General features: G+C 48.8%; 1 protein-coding gene across 6 annotated transcripts in view; it reads left to right on the plus strand.

Moving 5' to 3' along the window:
* LOC122371535 (titin homolog) overlaps positions 1-20008 on the plus strand; it is a 100820-nt gene that overhangs the window by 19298 nt on the left and 61514 nt on the right. For 3 of the 6 annotated variants that reach the window (XM_043347917.1, XM_043347921.1, XM_043347918.1), the window contains exons 3-5: positions 9209-9583; positions 14690-15589; positions 16684-16752. In XM_043347917.1, the coding sequence (XP_043203852.1) occupies positions 9209-9583; positions 14690-15589; positions 16684-16752 (1344 nt within the window). Of the gene's footprint in view, positions 1-9208; positions 9584-12936; positions 13057-14689; positions 15590-16683; positions 16753-20008 lie in introns of all 6 variants that reach the window. The other 3 variants (XM_043347922.1, XM_043347923.1, XM_043347920.1) reach the window with 2 other exon arrangements.

Below are 20008 nucleotides of genomic sequence, written 5' to 3' on the forward strand. Positions count from 1 at the left end.
ATGATTTGTAGCATAGTGCTGCGCATGTGAACCCCGACGTTGATTGATACTGTGCTCAGTCGTCAATTTTAGTAAAAGGGAATAAAATGCGACCGACGCACGTTTCCGCCCATTTGGCTGCATTTTACGCCCCAAAAGTTTCATTAAGTGGTTGCGGATGTAACCATAGGTGCTTTGAACTATGATTTGTAGGAGATGTAGCAAAAATACAGCCCAATGAGACGAAAGCATACAAATGGCGCATAATTCGCCCACCGAACCTACTAAAAACACCTGAAGGATCCTCACCAACTCTTTCGTGGTTGTTATTAACAATCAGCATGTCGGGAGAACATGCATAACAAAATCGCGTGTGCACAAGTGTTAATTAAATGAGTGTGACGAGAACGGGAAACTGCGGATGATTCAGAATATAAAGTAGAACTTGGAAAATGTGTACTTGAATTTCATTTGCATATCATTCATGGCGCGGTCGGTGGAAGAAAATGAAATGAACCCACCACAAAACACACAGAATCCTGTTCTAATTACTCTCACCGAACTGCAGTTTCGTGCTCTCCTGACGAGAGAAAACTCGACAGCAACACCACGGGCATGCCGCCCGACGGTAGCCTTGGATGCCAGTGACGAAGACTGGAGATTGTTTCTCTTTCAATGGGAAAGATACAAGACAGTCGCTGGACTTGTTAGAGAGGAAGCCATCAGACACGAGCTCCTATCGGCATGCAGCCCGGAGTTGGAAAGACAGTTGTTCCACTTGCGAGGAACAACTCTAAGTCAGTCGAATGAGGCCGATCTTCTCTCTCAGATAAAGGCGGTGGCAGTTCGTGGCCTGCATACTGCGGTTCATCGGAGCCAGTTCCACGCACTTCGACAGGCCCAAGGTGAGGATATCACGCATTTCGTAGCGCGGCTACGTTCCAAAGCCGCTCTCTGCGACTTCTCAGTAACTGCGCATAGACCTCACGCAGAAAGCACCGAGCCCGGCCCGATCAGTTACGAGGAGGACGTGCTACAGACGCAGATGGTTGTCGGTCTTTACAACCCAGAGCATCAAAGCCAAATTCTGTCGGCAGCCGATCGGTATCCGACATTCGCACAGAAATTCCAGGCCCTTCTCACGATGCAGGCTGCCGACGATAGCGAGAAGCAGCTTCAGACGGGCGTGTTGCCGACCAGCAGACAGGCAGCACCAGATATTGCGGCGGCTCATCGCTCTGCATATCAACAGCAGCGACACAAACCTGACAAGCCGCCCAATGCTGACAGCCAGGAGGAGCTCAGTCCGTGTCGCTGGTGCGGAGGGCGGCACAGGACGTCCGGCAACAAGTACCAGCACTCATCCTGCCCAGCACGTGGTAAGACTTGCACAAATTGTCAGAAGCGAAATCACTTCGCTCGTGCATGTCGGGCTGCCCAGCCAGTGAGTGCAAGCGCTGAGTCGTCCCTGGACGCGTTCGGAGACGGTATGGATGAGATATCAGCGCACGCTAACGTCTCCGGACCGGCTCAGTCAGCCAGCGCCCTGCCGTCTAGCACTACTGCCAGATCTACAGTCTCCCAAAGCAGTGCACAATCAGTGTCTCACATGGAGTGGAAAGATGGTCAGTTCACGACTTGCCAGCCAAAACGCCATCCAGAACTTCCAGTCACGCTCACCATCATGCAGGAAGCCCATTCCAGATTCGGGAAGCGTCTCACAGGGATCGAGCGCAGTAAAGTCGACCACGGCGTGCGCGCCACAGCGTGCGCTGACACTGGAGCCATGACCTGCTCTGGGGGGATGGAGATTTTGAAACTCCTGCGCTGTCCGGAACACCTTCTCCTGAAGACCTCACACCGCATCATTGGCGTAACGGGCACACGATTGGAGGTGATAGGCTCACTTCTGCTGAGGATTGAGGCCAAAGGACGAGTCACTAGACAAGTAGTGTACATCTCGCGCAACACGCACGGCCTCTATTTATCTGAAAGGGCCCTCAGAGACCTGGGAGTCGTGCCGGAACACTTCCCTTTGCCCGAAAACGGACCGGACGGATCTAAGGTTACGTCCCAGCGCACAGACCCAGATGAGGTCAACAAAGCACAGACCCACACAGCGCCCTGTGGGTGTCTGAAGAGGTCACCAGTGCCCGCGATCCCGGAGAAGATGCCGCTTCCAGCCGTCGAGGAAAACAGGGAGAAGTTAGAGCACTGGATCAGAGACCATTTTGCCAGCAGCGCATTCAATACCTGCGAGCACCAGCCACTCCAGGAGATGACGGGCACACCACTAGATATCCAGTTCAAGGCCGATGCAACACCGACGGCTGTTCATACGCCCATTCCAGTCCCCCACCACTGGAAAAGACAGGTAAAGGCCGGTCTGGACCAAGACGTACGTCTTGGCATAATTGAGCCGGTGCCACAGGGAACCCCGACACGCTGGTGTTCGAGGATGGTGGTCGCAGCGAAAAAGGATGGCTCTCCTCGTCGGACAGTAGACCTCCAGCGGGTGAACGAGGCCACCCTCCGAGAGACTCACCATACGCCCAGTCCCTTCAATCTCGTCGCTAGCGTGCCACCCGGGACAAAGAAGACTACCCTGGACGCATGGAATGGCTACCATAGCCTATCATTGGCCGAGAACGCGAGAGAAGCGACAACCTTCATAACTGAGTGGGGAAGGTATCGCTACAAGCGCGCACCTCAGGGATTTCACGCCTCCGGTGACGGCTATACACGCCGCATGGATGACATCACTGCAGGGACGGAGCGTCTTAGAAGGTGTGTCGACGACTCTTTGCTCTGGGACGGATCACTGGAGGAGGCCTTTTGGCACACCGTGCACTACATCACGCTCTGTGGGGAACACGGCGTCGTGTTCAACCCTTCTAAATTCTCTTTCGGGGCGGACACCGTTGACTTCGCTGGTTTCACAGTCACTGCTGACGGGTACAAACCAACGGGACGGCTTCTCGACGCCATCCGTAACTTTCCGACGCCATCCAACCTCACAGGAGTCAGAAGCTGGTTCGGGCTGGTTAACCAAGTCTCCTACGCGTTTGCCCAGTCTGAGGTCATGTCACCCTTCAGAGAACTGCTCAAAACTAAAGGCAACAGCAAGTTTTACTGGGACGAGACTCTTGACCGACTGTTCCAGCAATCCAAAGATACCATTGCCAAGCGCGTGGCTGAAGGTGTGCGAGCATTTGAGATTGATCGGCCAACCTGCCTCTCAACAGACTGGAGCAGACATGGACTCGGCTTCATCCTCCAGCAAAAACACTGCCAGTGTGGCATGGAAAAGGCACCATACTGTGGGCCAGATCACTGGAAACTCGTATTCGCCGGGAGTCGCTTCACCACAGATGCCGAGTCTCGGTATGCCCCAGTGGAGGGAGAGGCTCTCGCTCTCGTCTACGGACTTCAGCAGTGTCGCATGTTTGTACTGGGATGTCCGAATCTCACCGTAGCAGTTGATCATAAGCCACTGGTAAAACTATTCTCAGACCAGTCGCTGGAGAACATAAAAAACCCACGGCTGTTCAGCTTGAAGGAGAAAACGCTCATGTACCGCTTCACAATCAAGCACGTCCCGGGGAAAGAGCATGTGGGTCCAGATGCTGCTTCCAGATATCCAGCCTCCAGCAGTGCAGCCACGCCCACACAGCTGAACGACTCGCTGAGCGGCTTTGCAGTCATGAGAGCTGAGCCGGCCCACACAGATACTGAACACGCACGAAGCATCCATGAAGCCATGGTGGCCGTTGCTGAGCTGGCAGCCTCCTCGGCCGGCTCGGACGGATTTCGAGCGATCACTTGGGAGCTGGTGAAGGAGGAGTGCATGGTAGACGCCACCAGCATCGACCTAGCGGCAATGATCTGCCGCGGCTTCCCCGAGACGCGTTCCGACGTCCCGGACCACCTCAAAGTCTTCTGGCCGATGAGACACGACCTGCATGAGCTCGAAGGCGTCCCATTCCACGGCCAGAAAATGTACATTCCACAGTCACTTCGAGTGGAATTACTGGAATGTCTTCACTCAGCTCATCAGGGCGAAGTGGGCATGAAAAACAGCGCTCGGAACCGATTTTTCTGGCCTGGGATGGATGCAGCAATAACACAGAAGCGAGCACAGTGTAAAACATGCCAAAGGATGGCCCCGTCACAGCCAAGCGAACCAGCGCTGGAACCGCCGTGCCCCGATTTTCCCTTCGAGATAGTCTGCACAGACTACTTCCAGCTGGCAGGCTACTTCTACCTGGTGTACGTGGACCGCTATTCAGGATGGTTGAACATCAGTCAAATGTCAGATGGCAAGATCTCGACCCTGGTCTCCGAGCTACGCAAGTATTTTGCGCACTGGGGCGTACCCACCACCATTGAGTCTGACGGTGGACCGCCATTTAACAGCGAGGAATTCAAACAATTCCTCCAACAGTGGGGCATCAAGCACAGGCTCTCCTCTGCGCATTACCCCCAGAGCAATGGCCGTGCCGAAGTCGCTGTCAAAGCAGCGAAACGGCTTCTACAAGACAACACGAGCAGTTGCGGCCAGCTCAACACGGATCAAGTGACACGAGCGCTTCTTCAGTTCCGTAACACACCTGGGCGCGACGGTACGCGCGAGTCACCAGCACAGATCCTCTTCGGACGGCAGCTACGTGATGGACTCCCGACGCCGCACTTTGTTCGTCCCGAATGGGGGAAATTGAGGGAGCTCCGGGAACGTGGGTACGCTCAGCTGCACGGAAAGAACATCGACAAACGCTGCCTTGAGCCACTTGGCGTTGGGGACATAGTACAAGTACAGAACCAGCAAGGATCTCAGCCGACTCGCTGGGACCGCACCGGTATGGTCGTAGAAACACTGGGTAACCGTCAATACAGCGTCAAAATGCATGGCAGTGGCCGGCTCACCCTGCGAAACCGCCGCTTCCTCAGGAAGATACAGTCTCTGAACCCTGCCAATCATCAACCAATGAACCACACCACGGTCTACCAACGAGATCGCCCGCTCCTGCGCCCCAATGGACCGTCCGGAGCCCCCGTCCCGCCGGTCTTCAGTGCTGCGTCGCCGCCGGCCCCGGCGCCATTGCAGCCCGCCACCATCCATAGGCCGATTCCAGCATCAACAGCAAAGGCGACTGCCCGTGCGCCTCGGGCTGCCTCCTTAGCCCCACCATCAGTCATCCCACCAGCCAGCACTGATCCAGGGCAGCCGCTTGTCCAGCTACAAGCACCTTCGGCAGTTCAGCAAGATCCGCCACGCCGGAGCACACGGGCGCGAGTCCCTACTAGGCGCCTGTCCATGACTCCACGTGGGCAGTCATACACAGAGATATCTGCCTGCTCCTCATCATTCAGATGGTGACATTTTCGACCACATACCCATGTCTGTGGTCGCGTTGGGGGGAGGGCATGAAGGATCCTCACCAACTCTTTCGTGGTTGTTATTAACAATCAGCATGTCGGGAGAACATGCATAACAAAATCGCGTGTGCACAAGTGTTAATTAAATGAGTGTGACGAGAACGGGAAACTGCGGATGATTCAGAATATAAAGTAGAACTTGGAAAATGTGTACTTGAATTTCATTTGCATATCATTCAACACCCACTGCTAGAGGGTGAATATTCTTAGGATGTAAAATGCACGCGATGTAAAATACTAACAAAAGCCTTATCAAAGTGGTCCCAGGAAGCGTCCTACACCTTTTCAAACTTAAGCAAAAGAGATAGATGTTCAATTCAAAACGTGAAAACACGTAAAAGCAAATATAAAGCGCAAAGACCTCAAAAAAATCAATCAAATTCAATCAAAAAATTAAAAATGGATCAAAATAGTTAAAAAATAATGAAACGGCTGATTGATTTATCAACTGGCGTACAATCGAAACTGATAACAGCTACGATCATGGCAAAGTGTGAGACGTTTTTTAGCAATATTTCGAACTTAAATAATTGTAGTTTCATGCCATAGTTCCAGTTCTTACTTTACCTTGTATGTAATTAACCTTCCAGGCCGTGGGGGGACTTTTTTTGCCCCCCCCCCCCTTTAGTTTTTTCGATATATCTCGAGAACCGCTGCGCCGATCGTCACCAAACTTTCAGTACCCTCCCGTGAATAGCTACTGCACATTGCAACCAAATATTTTTCCAAAGGCTATGATAGGTTGGACACTAATGACGTCAGAGTGACGTCATTTCTGCCATTTTCGAACCAAAAAAAGGTTTCGCGAGAAGAGCTGTCAGGCCTACAGATTTAGATATACAGAAAAATGTTTGAAACATAAAAGGTGTAGAATTTAAAGGGCTACAAAACTGCTATCTCAGAATTTTTAAATTTTGGATTTAGACCCCCAAAATCAAAAAAAAAATATTTTTTGAATATAATAGACGAAAAGTATAAAAAAATTGAATTTCGAAACAAAACCGGACGATATGTGATCGCCCCTACCGCCTTCTATCTACATACCAAATTTGAGATCGATGCCTCTTTTTTTTGGCCAAGTTATAGCGAAAAAACTGTTCAAAATTGATGACGTCAAAATTTTCAAACTCAATTTTTAGCAATTCTAGACCTCGTAGCGCAAAACAAAGACCACCATTAGACTCCCCGTGACGAGCTGCATCGAATCAATACCCATTTTATGCAAAAATATCAACTTTGAAATTTGACCTTTTTGACCTGACCTTGACCTGACCTCCACCAGAAAGTGACCTAAACCGTACCTGATGGTCTTATTACCAACACCATTGAGTTGGAAATGAAAAACTGGCCATAAAACATGCATCGCACAACCTTAGTAAAGTTGGGTTCATGTGGTGACCCTTGGTGACCTTTGGTGACCTGACCTGTGACCTGACCTGGTATGACCAGTGACCTCTAATAGCAACATATGTACTAGACAACTGACGTCCTATCGCTGGTTTTCGGACAAAATGCGTTTTACTCAGTCTTATAGCGCTTTCCCTAGAAGCCCCGTGAACGGTGAAACATTCTATCTTTGTCCTGACCTGTGACGTCATAGGTGACCCCGAGGTCAATGAAATTTGGTTTCTCATGAAGAATTTGGCAGGGCTATCGAACGCCGTTTGATTTTTTTTTATTCAGGCCTCCCTCCAACGGGCACTTGTGGCCCAATTACAGGAGAGCTCCTCCTCCTCCTGGCCCTTGTTCCCCCACCCCCCATGCTACGGCTGAAGTGGGAGCCTACCCCACAACTGGTGACACAGCCGGGGACGACGCCCGCGGAACGGGCGGAACCGGGAATCGAACCCGAAACCCGGCACCGCCCGCACCGCGGGTCGACGCCTTAACCGACTGCGCCACCAGGGCCGCAGTCGGTTTTCCGGATCCGTGCAGCAGTTTCGGAGATACGGGGGGGGGCAAAAAAATGCAACCCCCCCCCCCCCCCCCCACCGCCTGCCGGGTTAATTATGTAGTTTGTTGAAATAATCCGGAAGACGTTAGTTTTTTTACGGAGACACCACTTCACCACTGGGTGGTGGACATCAACAAAGCATGTCTGATTCGTCTTTCCATTCGAAACTCCAAACATTGGATAGCTGTATGCCAGTACAGGGTAGGTATGCCATGAGTACTGAGTAGTATGCAGGGCGCATAAAATGCAGCTTGAAACATCCATCAGTTCCTGAAATTATACCAAAAACCAGCCAAATTCATGTGCGTTATCAATCAGGGAAGGGAGCAAGATTTCCTTATTGTTCTTGGAATAGCATAAGGGTGAGCCCTTTGTCAGTGCCAGCAAAGAATGCATGCAAATGAACTTTCTAGAGGACTGATGGAGTCAGACACCTTGCGGTCCACCATGGCGACTATTTCACCAGGCACAGCGACAGGGGCAGACGCTGACCATGCATAAATAAAGAACGGCTGTCGACAGCCTTTCGTTCCTTCTACAAGATTGTCGTACGCATTCTGGGAGGACTGCAGAGGAAGAATATAGCCAGAAATATCAGAAGAAGACAGTTGACAAGTCGTGAACGGTCGGGGATGAGCATTTCCCAGCAGCGCCTGTAATCGCCTGAGCCGTAATCGCCACGCTGTATGTGGAAGGTTTGTGATGTCAATACATACATACATATGTACATACATACATGCATGCATACATACATACATACATACATAGATACATACATACATAATGGACAGCGGATAACCAACAGTTCAGCTGAGAACCACCACTTCTCAGACTCGGTAAGCTGGTGAGCAACTGTGAACCAACCCCACGTCGTCAGCTGGCAGCCCGCGCAGTCGTCTGACGTCTCACTTACGGGTTACGGGATGTCAGTGAGAGTGAGTTACGAATGAGTTACGGGCCGTCAGTGTGACTGAATTACGGACGGCCGCCGCCGCCGCCAATGTTGGCCGCCGCGCGAGGCACGTGCTGAGTGGGCGTCTTCAAAGAGGCCGCGGACCCGCCGGGCGTGGCCAGGATGCCGGTGGTTCATTCTTAGGGTAGTTGACGGTGCGGGGCGGCTGAAGGTGGCGTTACAACACCGCAGTTTAGCCGCTTGCTGTCATCGTTATTATTGTCTTAGTTTAATTTCATTTTTATTGTACCCGTTTTAGTCGGTGTGCGAGAAGTGTGAATGAACTTATCTCCTTCCGCATTTTAGAATTCGACTGAGAGCCTGAGCAAGGAATAGCCACTGATGAGTACAACTGCCAAGACCAATGGTGAACTGGTATTACTATGGGTTGTATCACGACACTGATAAACAATTGTTGTTCGTGTCTTTGTTTTTGTCTTTTACTAATGAATTACTGCGGGAATTTATTGGTATTGTTTACTTATTTATTGTTCGATGTCACTTGTAAACTCACTGTTATCATGTAATCATTTATTGTTCTATGTTAATTGTATAAGTGCATTGTATTTGTTTGTTTGTTTTGTTCGAGGCCGCTTGTACCTTTGTTGTTATTGGTAAACAATGAATTTATTGTTGGATGCCCAATGACGACTTTGTAGCATGCCATTGTACTCTGGTTTGTAAATAGATGTGACATTGACAGAACTCATCAATACATGTTACCAATCACAAAGAACCCCCACAATGCCTCCATGACAATGACCTCGTCCGCAGAAGATAAGGAGCGTGCACTTATTGGAGCAAAGCGACATCGGTGGCACAACTTCCTAAAGCCGTAAAATAGAGAAGTTTGTACCTCATCTAACAATAGCCTCTGTCCTTCCCAGGAGAACTCTGAGCCACCGGCCATGGCCGACGATTCGCCAGCTGCCGAGCCCGGGGTCATCGCTCCGACATCAAGGAGCGAACTGCCCGACATATCCACCGATACGACCGCCGCCACTGGCACCATCGGCACCAGCGGCACCAGCGACACCACCAGTGGTGTGGTGAGCGCCGAGGGGACCACCGACCGCACCGCCACCACCGCCGCCGCTGCCGGGGCCACATCTCACGTACAAGAGATTAGCCAACAGAACATCAAGAACCGGCTGAACGAGGTAATCACGGAGATAGAACGAGAAGTGGAGCAGGAGTTGGCGGGCGATGAGCCGGAGGAAGCTGGCGGCGAGCAGCGGGCAGCACCGCCGGAAGGAGCGCAGGTGAGAGACACGGAGTGGGAGAGAGGGAGGGAGAGGGAGAGGGAGAGGGAGAGGGAGAGGGAGAGGGAGAGGGAGAGGGAGAGAGAGAGGGAGAGGGAGAGGGAGAGGGAGAGGGAGAGGGAGTGGGAGAGGGAGAGGGAGAGGGAGAGGGAGAGGGAGAGGGAGAGGGAGAGGGAGAGGGGATGTGGGAATGGGAGTGGGAGAGGAAGTGAAAAAGTAAAAAGAATATGATGAAAAATATAGGTAGATAAGCATATATGTTTGTTAGATTTGATTTGTTACGATTTATTAGATTTGACAATGCACAGTTCCAGACGTGACCAGGTGAAACAACTCAACAGACGAAACCCATTTGTGGAATTTGTGTGAATGATTGACAAAGCTCGGTAAATGGGCCTTCTGCATAGATACTTTCAGGTGGATGATTTTAGTCATTTTAGAGTATCTATTTAACCCGCGCCGTGCTGGGGGGGGGGCGTTTTTACGCCCCCCCCCTCAGGTTTTTCGCGAATATCTCAAAAACGGCGGCGCGCAGCGCCGCCGTTTTTGGTACACGTGTTCCTACATCATTTCCGCACATGTTGTGAAAATTTCAGACCTAGGCCGTTCAAGGTCAGGTCACCAGGTCACGTCAAGTGACCTTACCTCAGAAAAAGTTCAAAGGCTCGCTATAGCTACACCGACTGAACGATCACTTTGAAACTTTCAGCGATTGATATGAGTAACAGTATGTATAAAATGTATATCTCGGATTTTTGATATCTGTGACCTAAGGTCAGGTCAATTTTGCGACCTCTCCATTATAAGTCAATGGGAGAAAATTGAAATGCGCCTCTTTTGGACGAATATCGTTCAAAACGCTCTCAAACATCGGTTCATAGGTAAACATGACACACTGAATAGGAAAAATGCACCTGTGACCCCTCTGTGTGCCCCTGAGGTCATCTCAGGTCATGAACGGTCGCCAGCAGTTTTTTGGCTATAACTTTTGATAGAGACGTGCTAGAGCGGTGAAAACACGTCAGATGTGTTCAGCTCGACGATACGGATCGACTGATATGCAACATGACCCTTTTCGGTCAGGTCATGACCTTGACCTGAGGTCAAATTTTCAAAATGACCTTTCAAGGTCAACAAATAGTTCATTCGACGCGTCTCGACGAGAGGAACACGATGCTGGCAAAAGTAATGTCATGGCGCTTATAAGTCAAAAGTTATTGACGAAAAAACGTTTTTCGTAAAAACGGCTATTTTTGGAGTTTTTGCCCTCTGGAGGCTAAACCGTTGACCTGAGGTCAAATCTGAGAACATTACTCAGAAAGGTCTGTAAAAGGGCTATCGAATGCGCTTTTCCGCGGCGCTGTAGCTCTATCGGTTCCCGAGATAGCCGTTGGCAGTTTCCAAAATGTTGAAATAGTCAACATTTTACCTTTGGTGACCTCTGGTGACCTGACCTTTGACCTGACCCAAAAAATGACCGAAGTGTTTTCGTCCTTATTTTTGACGCTCTTTGGATTGCCGCTTACCGCGTGTCGCTACGTGGCCCAGGAGCCGAGTTAGACGGGGGGGCGTGAAAACGCCCCCCCCCCCCCCCAGCACTCGGCGGAAAGTTCAGGCCACCAGCACGGCGAGGGTTAAACATGATGCATAATGCGCATCCCTATAAAAAATGTCATGAGAACGGACAAGCGAAAACGGAACGGAACAATGTGAGCAAATGTCACGGAACGTTGTACATATGCTCAGCAACTACCATCTCTGAATCTGATATTAGGAATGCGACAACTTTGGTTAGTTGAGTACCACGGAAGTAGAACATGCCATATGAATTCCAAACGGCCAACCAGCCGACCATTTCCAGATTCTCAGTCAACTCAAGTCATTAGCATTCAGGACTCGTAGAATATGACTCGCTTCTGGCCGTCTGAATTCAGCCCGGCTTAGGGCGAGGGCGTTAATCAACTCACGCGCTCACCCCGTCAAAACATGACAGGAAAAACAAACTTGCCCGTCAATCACCGCTAACGTCCGCCCTAAGCAGGCAGGGAGCTTAATGACCCGCTCACCGCCCTAAATCATTTCGATTACGCTGAATATTTCGATTAAGCGGAATCATGCATCAATACCTCGGGATCGCATTTGAGAGAAGACCGAATGAAGGTTACGACCTGTATTTTTAGAAGCTATTAAAACAAATGTCTTGTGCATATCTCAAATCACCATCGTAAGTATAAAATACGTCAGCCATCGCACCATCATGGATGGGCTTTAGGGGCTAACTATGATGAACTCTACGACCTACATTAACCCCGGCACAGCTCCCTTCAATCGGATCTCTAAAACTCGCTATTTAGCCGAGTCGGAAAGTGCCTGATAGTCTGCAGAGCTAGGCTAAAATAAGCTCAGATGGCGAGTGTAATTAGGAAACGCCACCGCCCTGTCTCACACCCTAACAAAGTGGGGATGGCATTCTCATCACACCGTGATGGTACAATTTCACACTATACCGTTGAATGCGGGTGGTGATTCCGGAATACTGACCACAGACAAATTCGCCGTGGAACTTCCCAAAAGGGATGTGGTGAACTTGACCCCCGGCCATTTTTATCATAGTGCTACATCGAGCTTGACAGGATCAATATAGTTTTATCATGCACACGCTTCTAAATCTTAATCAAAACTCAAGGTTCTAAGACGAACATAAGATCATCTATTTCAGAACTCTAAATACAGTAAATCGATTTTCATCTCTTCATCATTGATATGTATGGCACCGTCTAATCTGCAGTCCATTCCATTCACCATGAATTCCGGTATAGCACAAAATATGTGTCTGACTCCATGATGAACCATAAACCAATGGCGGCACCGGAAGTCTAATAAAATGCAGACTTCATGGCGGCAGCAGTGGCTCCAATATCCACCCAACCGCATATACTGATGGCATTCACACTTGTGGATATTACGAACACAGATAACAGTAGTACAGTAACAACAGTAGTACTACTGTTATCTGTGTACGAATGCATAAGCTAGCCGCGATGTAGAAACTGAGGCCTACTGAGTGTAAAAATAAATTAAACCCAAAGAAGAAGTCGTAAGCTACATACGCATACATTGAGAGCCTTACCTGCAACTAAGCGTACCTTCTTTCATTGCCATTTGTAAATGATGCTATATGCTTTGACTTCGCTCAGTATTGGGAGTCTTTCCTATCATTGTTTTATTCAACAAAAAAAAAAACATGAACCATAGGAACAATTTGATAGCAAAGTTCTGCTCATCTATGTAGTTTTTTTTTAGAACTGCCCGCTACTGATAGGTACTATCACACTGACTTGCTCACTGTTCAGGTCAATGAGTCCCACATGTCAGAGGTGACATTCGCATCAGAAAGAAAACACTCCAAGGAGAACTTTCAGTACCGCAGGAGGTCGCGTTTCTCACAAATTCATATCGAAGACTCATTCGATGTAAGTGGCATTCACACGTAGATGCTAATTCCGCTTCCATTATGTAGATGAGAATTCCGCTTTCGTTATAGAGAACCCGCGTGAGATCACATACGCTTTTTTGTTTCATAGACATTTTCCTTGATTTTATGTAGGAGAATCATCCCAATCGTGATGCTCAAAGTAGTTATTAGTAACATATAGCATACCTTCCATTAAAAGGAATCTTAGAAGCAGGCGCTATTGCCAATGATACCATACATGACCGGTAAATTACAGCCTCGTTATCAAATCAAAACAACGTCATACGATAATAGCAAGTAGTTAGGCTTTGTAGATAAGAAAATGCACTGCTGAAATGTGCGTTTTATTCAAACTTTTGTTGGTGTGTGTCGTGATGCACCATTTATTAATCATAAATATTATTCACTTGCAAGACCACGGAGTTTGGAATGAGTAGAAATCTTTTAAGTATTGTCTTGCTTGAAATATGTCGAATTTCCAATTTTCCCAGCACTTAACGCTGGCCCCTCCTGAATATATTTCATGTGCTAAAAAGTCGGGACGTTTCCCGCGAAGTAGCCCATTATGCCTGTACTGCCAGTCCACGCATTCTTGTTAATTAGTAACCATGCTAAGATATACAGGGTCTTTCATAATGAATGTTACTTTTGAACATTTAGTTAGGAGTTCTTAATTTATCACTTCCGCGTGAATTTTATATGCGTATTGTTGCAAATTGATTAGGGTTTTGTTCCAAAAAATAAAAAATTCACAACGCCAATTTTCTTTCACGCAAAAGCAGAGTATGTCGACACCACCAAAACGCATTACGGATTACGGTCGACGGACAAGTCTTCAGCCATTGGCTCTCCCCTGGGTCAACACTGAACGGGGTGGCTTACCTCAGGCTGCTCAAGGAATGCTTCTGCCTCAGGTTAGGGACAAGGTTCAAAGAGACGGCCTGTGGTTCCAGCAGGATGGTGCCACAGTGCACACCACGGCAGCTGTTGCGCCAGTGGCTGATCGAAAATTTCGAAGAGCGCGTTATCAGCCGCCTCACCGAGCGACCATGGCCACCACGGAGTCCTGACCTCTCCCCGCTGGACTACTGGTTTTGGGGAGTCGCATTGGCTGATCTGAGACAAAACCCTCCTGCAGCCATCCACTGCGAACCACAGTGGAAGGGTTTGCTGGGGGCCTGGACCCAGACGTTGTGAGGCGCGGGGTGCGACACCTTCATCAGAGGGCCGAAACGTGTGCCTTAATTAAGGGCGATCGTGGAAAATTCCTGAGGAGTATTAAAATGAAAGTTGTGTGTGCAAAAACGCTAATGTGTTTCTGTTTCATGTGATGGTACATATTACATGAGGAACATATATGTCCTGAGAAATAGCTCTTTCAAAAGTAACATTCATTATGAAAGTCCCTGTAGCTGCTGCTTTTTAGTCATAGGTACTTTATCCCCATAGCGCCTGTAGGTACTTGAGTTTTAGTAAAACACTTTCCAGAGTAATCGAAGTTAGTAATAAAACGTGAGAAATGCTTACCCAAAACATAGATGAGTGCAGTGTGGAATAGCATAGACGGTGGCGAGTGGAGTGTAGACGCATAAACAGAGTTTGAGAGTGCAATACCCTTTGTGTGTCCATAGGAGATCGCCAGTCCACCCATCGCAACGCCTCCCACTTCCCCTGAACCCGCGCACCAATCAGCAGCAGCCGCGGAAGGTCAAGGTGAATCGAACGACCAATGGCAGCCGGACCCTACCGCCGTCAGCCAATCAGTGGCCAGCGGAGTCGTCTCCGAGCAGAACAGCAGCCTATCAACTGACGTTACGTCGAACCGAACACATTTCGAAGACATGCAACCTGAACCGCACGTGCCAAACGTAGCAGCATCCTCTGTCACGCCAACGCGTACGTCAATGGTAAGCGCTCAAGCTCAAACGGAGCCGATCGCATACCAAGCAAGGGATGGTCGCTTTCCCTCCCCATATACCTCCACAAACACCTCATCTTTGCCGCGAGGCTGGCCAGGCGGCGGTGGGACCGCCTTCGCCATCTCTGGTCATCCGACTGCACCCACCACCGCACACGAGGCCCCCGAACGGCAGCGGACTCCTCCAATGAGCGCTCACGACCAGTGGAAGGCAAGAGAGGCCGCTGCTTCACCCTATGCCACGCTCCCGAGGATGAACAACGCACAGCCTCGCGGCTGGGGAGCTGGAACTGGTGCACCGAACAGGGGCGATCATCCCAAAAGAGTCCACTTTGCCGACGCGCCCCAAGTGGAGACATTCGAAAACGATGCTGAGGTCGCGACTCGAGCACCAGAGGTCACTATGAGACCTCGACCGGAGGCTGGGAGAACGCAGAGACCCGTGTCGGCTCCGGCAGCCGCCCAGCTGTTCACAATTCCAAATATGGCTGCCAGACCGTATGGAAGGACGAGTCCTTTGGTGGTGGCGCCTGTCAAACGGGAGAGTCCACCACCGCCGGCTCCGGGGGGAGGTCACGTCCAGGTGGATGCATGCGTGAGGGAGGAATCAGAGGTTAGTCAGATGCGAATTGCGATGAAGATTTGTGTCGGGTTTTGTCTTGAAATACGTTTTACTAACCAAGCATGGCCCAGGGCACGATGGAAGACTGATTACGACCGGAGTCTAATGAGAATTTTCAGTTTATCCTGCTGGTGAGTGAGATGTTACTTGTACTCAATTTTTAAACGTACTTGATTTTGACGATCGTTTTTACAAACCCTGTAATCTTTTTACGCTCTCGTTTCATTTTGCCCATTCATTTTGCCCGTTTTTTTTCTTTTTCGTTTTGTATTTAACGTGATGTAATTAATTGTTCAGTTTGTCACGATGATCTACTTATAATTTTATCGTCAGCATGATTTCTAACTTTCACCGTATGGTGTTTACTATTATCGAATTACCGAGAGGATAACTTGTTTGTCGCTAACTACTGTTGCTTGGCCATATTGGTGCTCACATAATAATTTCGATATGAGAGAGGAAAATAAATCTTACCAGCATAGTAGAGCACTTCAAGGATAGGCTTTTTAGGATCCGGCCCGGCCCATATCCGGCAAGTCATATCCAGATCCGCCCATTATCCGCCTTTCTTTGAATATCAGAATCCGGCCCACCCATGGCCCGTATTGCAGCCAAACTTCCAAAAAATATCCGTAATAATCCGTTTCACCAATAACTGGTTTCACCCAAAACTGGACTAACAAATTCAATCTAAGGGACCAGACAGCCATACAAGTCTTGTGACAAGTGAGTGTCATAAAATGATGCCTATTACTTTAATCAAACCTCTGCTGCCGCTTAACACATTAGGCTAATTTTTAACTTCAATGTTGAATGTTAAAATTTTGATCCGTTTTGATCCGGGTTCAACCTTCAATTCCCAAATCCGGCCCGCCCATATCCGTTCTTTTTTAACAAATTTAGAATCCAATCCTATCCGGTCCGCGGATTTATCCGTGGATAACGGATTTATCCGGCCCATGAAGTGCTCTACAGCATAGTATGAAATCCAATATAAATTATCAAACCTATATAGTTAAATGCAAAATACGCCTGACGCCACCACCACCGCAGTTCTGTTCACTGTTTCCTATTTCTGCCGCTAGATGTCCTCGCAGCTGCCGGAGCCGGAGCCGGTGCCGGAGCCACCAGCGCCTCCGGCCCCTCCCGTACAGGTCAGTTTATACAGGTGGCGCCACTGTTCTGCCCGGAACGGCTCAGTTCCATCGGCAGTTTTCATTGAGATGTTCTAAAAATGGAATTTTGATAGAACATAGAAAATGTATCAAACACAAAAGAAACTTTCACAGCCTCTGATAAGCAAATAAGACCAATGCATTGAAACAACAGCGGGCAACGTCTAAAATAAAGTGTTTTGTTTTGTTCTTTTGATGTCAGACCTGTGACATAAATAGCTGGTATACAAAGGGCCAGATTTAACCAGCCTCAGCCCACTCATGGAGCTTTATATGGCCGAACGTTACCCTTGAGCCGCATTTTGAATAATCACAAGTTAATCGTTCCCATATATCTGGACACCGTTCGTAGATAGCAACTAATGATTTCAACACATTTTCCCTAGCCTGCTATCAAACGCCGATCCAAAGCTCTTGTGTGTGGCAAACCTTAGCAAGATAACAAGCATATGTAGTTAGGATTTTAAATGACCTTTTCCTCGATAAGTAATTGGAAAGGCAATAGAAAACATACATTGTTTAGCAAATTTTCGAACAATAGTTCATTCTCAAGCCACATGAAATAATTGACAACCTTGTCAATTGACAACGTTATCAACCAGTATAACGCCTTTTGGGGCGACTAACGGAGCGAGCGAGAGGGTGGGCCTTGCACGTGCGAAATTGCGAGGGGGTACCTCCAACTGACTTGTGCACGGCATCCTACTAACTGGTCTCTAGCGATGTGCCAAATTTGGGCACAATCGGCCCAGCCGTTCTCGAGATCTGGAAGCGGCACCCTGCACGTGCGCACGTGCAAAATGGGCCCCAACTGACTTGTGCACGACACCCTACTAATCGGTCCCTAACCGTGTACCAAATTTGAGCGCAATCGGTCCAGCCGTTCCCGAGATCTGGAAACGACCCCTGCACGTGCGCACGTGCAACAGCACCCCAACTCTGGCACATGTATATGCAGTGCCTAGTGGGTGCCTACCTACATGCCAACTTTCAGCGCAATCGGCCAAGTAGTTACCGAGATATTGCAACAATAACAAAACTGACACCTCTTCGTTTTGCACGTGGCACGTGCATAAGGGGTCACCCACATGCATCGGGAATAGTCCAATACTTGGTAGAAGGAATGAAGCTACCCTACAAAAATTACCGCGTGTAAATCGGTCAAGTGGTTGCTGAGATATAAGCCTCGCAAAAGCGTGACCACGGCCGGCCGGCCGGCCGGCCGGCCGTGTTCCCGGCCGGATTCCCGTGCAGACTATCAATCCCGTGCAAAGTGATTCAGGTGCTTTAGCTCCACTCTTTCTTTTGCTTGACAGATTCTAGTCACTTTGCGCTGATCATTCCTGTTCACTGTTCAGAACTTCAGAGTGTGCAAATCGACCTAGGAGCAACGCATGAACATTTTTTTCATACCGGATGGCACTGCAGCATACTGAAGTATTACCTATAGGGGAGAGTGGGGAAAGATGCCCAGGGTTTTGCTTTGTCATATATCATTCGAAAATGACGATGGGAAAGCAAAAACTTGGAGTTTCAACGGAAGCCGACATCATTTTTCTCCAAAAATATCACACTTTCGTGCCTGAAATATGATAACTTTTTTTGCTATTAAGCATTTTCCTGAAGAAGTGAAAGGGGGCATCTTACCCCGCAGGGTGGGAAAGACGCCCCCTGGCGTTGGGAAAGATGCCCCCCTGCACTATAAGTGACATAAATGGGCACGTGAATCGCCTGAACGAATCAGTAGTCCCTTCGAGCCTGCAGTAGACACCAAACGTCATCATAAGGGCGCTCAAAAGTAGTCGTAAGGGGCTTCAGAGGTCATCGTTAGGGCCATCATAGTCCAGCGCGGCCAAACAAGCCTCCGTGGTGGCATTCGGAGACCACTGTGGGGCTCTTATAGGTACTCATGATGCTTGAGGGCCCTCGAGCCTATCGTGGGGACCTCACATGCCAGCGCGGCCCGTGGGGCCAGCGTGGGAGCCCTCAAAGGATGTCGTGAGGGGCCTTGGAGTTAATAATGGGGCCCACAAAGGCCGTCGTCAGGGCTCTCAGAGTCAGATGCCGCCCAAAAAGTCGCTGTGTGGGCCGAGAGACCTGCATGGGGAGCACCCGACCGTACTGGACTCTCAATAGTCCCAGATCGGCTTTTGTCTCTCATCACAAGTATGTAATAAATGATTTAACCTTCCAGGCGGTGGGGGGGGGGGGCATTTTTTTGCCCCCCCCTTTAGTTTTTTCGATATATCTCGAGAACCGCTGCGCCAATCGTCACCAAACTTTCGGTACCCTCCCGGGAGCAGCTAGCGCACATGGTGACCAAAAATCTTTCCAAAGGCTATGATAGGTTGGCCGCTAATGACGTCAGAGTGACGTCATTTTTGCCATTTTCGACCCAAAAAAAGGTTTCGCGGGAAGAGCTGTCAGGCCTACAGCTTTAGAGATATAGAAAAATGTTTCAGACATAAGAGGTGTAGAATTGAAAGGGCTATAAAACTGCTATTTCGGTTTTTCGATTTTTTTTGGATTTTGACCCCCAAAAATAAAAAAATAGATTTTTTGAATATAATAGCCAAAAAATCCAAAAAGTTTTTCGAATTTCGAAAAAACCGGAAAATATGTGATAGCCCCTACCGCCTTCTACCTACATACCAAATTTGAGATCGATACCTCTTTTTTTGGCCAAGTTATAGCGAAAAAACTGTTCAAAATTGATGACGTCAAATTTTCAAACTCAATTTTTAGCAATTCTAGACCTCGTAGCGCAAAACAAAGACAACCATTAGACTCCCCGTGACGAGCTGCATCGAATCGATACCCATTTTATGCAAAAATATCAACTTTGAAATTTGACCTTTTTTGACCTGACCTTGACCTGACCTCCACCAGAAAGTGACCTAAACCGTACCTGATGGTCTTATAACCAACACCATTGAGTTGGAAATGAAAAACTGGCCATAAAACATGCATCGCATAACCTTAGTAAAGTTGGGCTCATGTGGTGACCCTTGGTGACCTTTGGTGACCTGACCTGTGACCTGACCTGGTATGACCAGTGACCTCTAATAGCAACATATGTACTAGACAACTGACGCCTTATCGCTGATTTTCGACAAAATGCGTTTTACTCGGTGTTATAGCGCTTTCCCTAGAAGCCCCGTGAACGGTGAAACATTTTATCTTTGACCTGACATGTGACGTCATCGGTGACCCCGAGGTCAATGAAATTTGGTTT

The sequence above is a fragment of the Amphibalanus amphitrite genome, unplaced genomic scaffold (genome assembly GCF_019059575.1).
Source record: "Amphibalanus amphitrite isolate SeventyFive unplaced genomic scaffold, NRLGWU_Aamphi_draft 001255F_arrow, whole genome shotgun sequence".
NCBI lineage: Eukaryota > Metazoa > Arthropoda > Thecostraca > Balanomorpha > Balanidae > Amphibalanus > Amphibalanus amphitrite.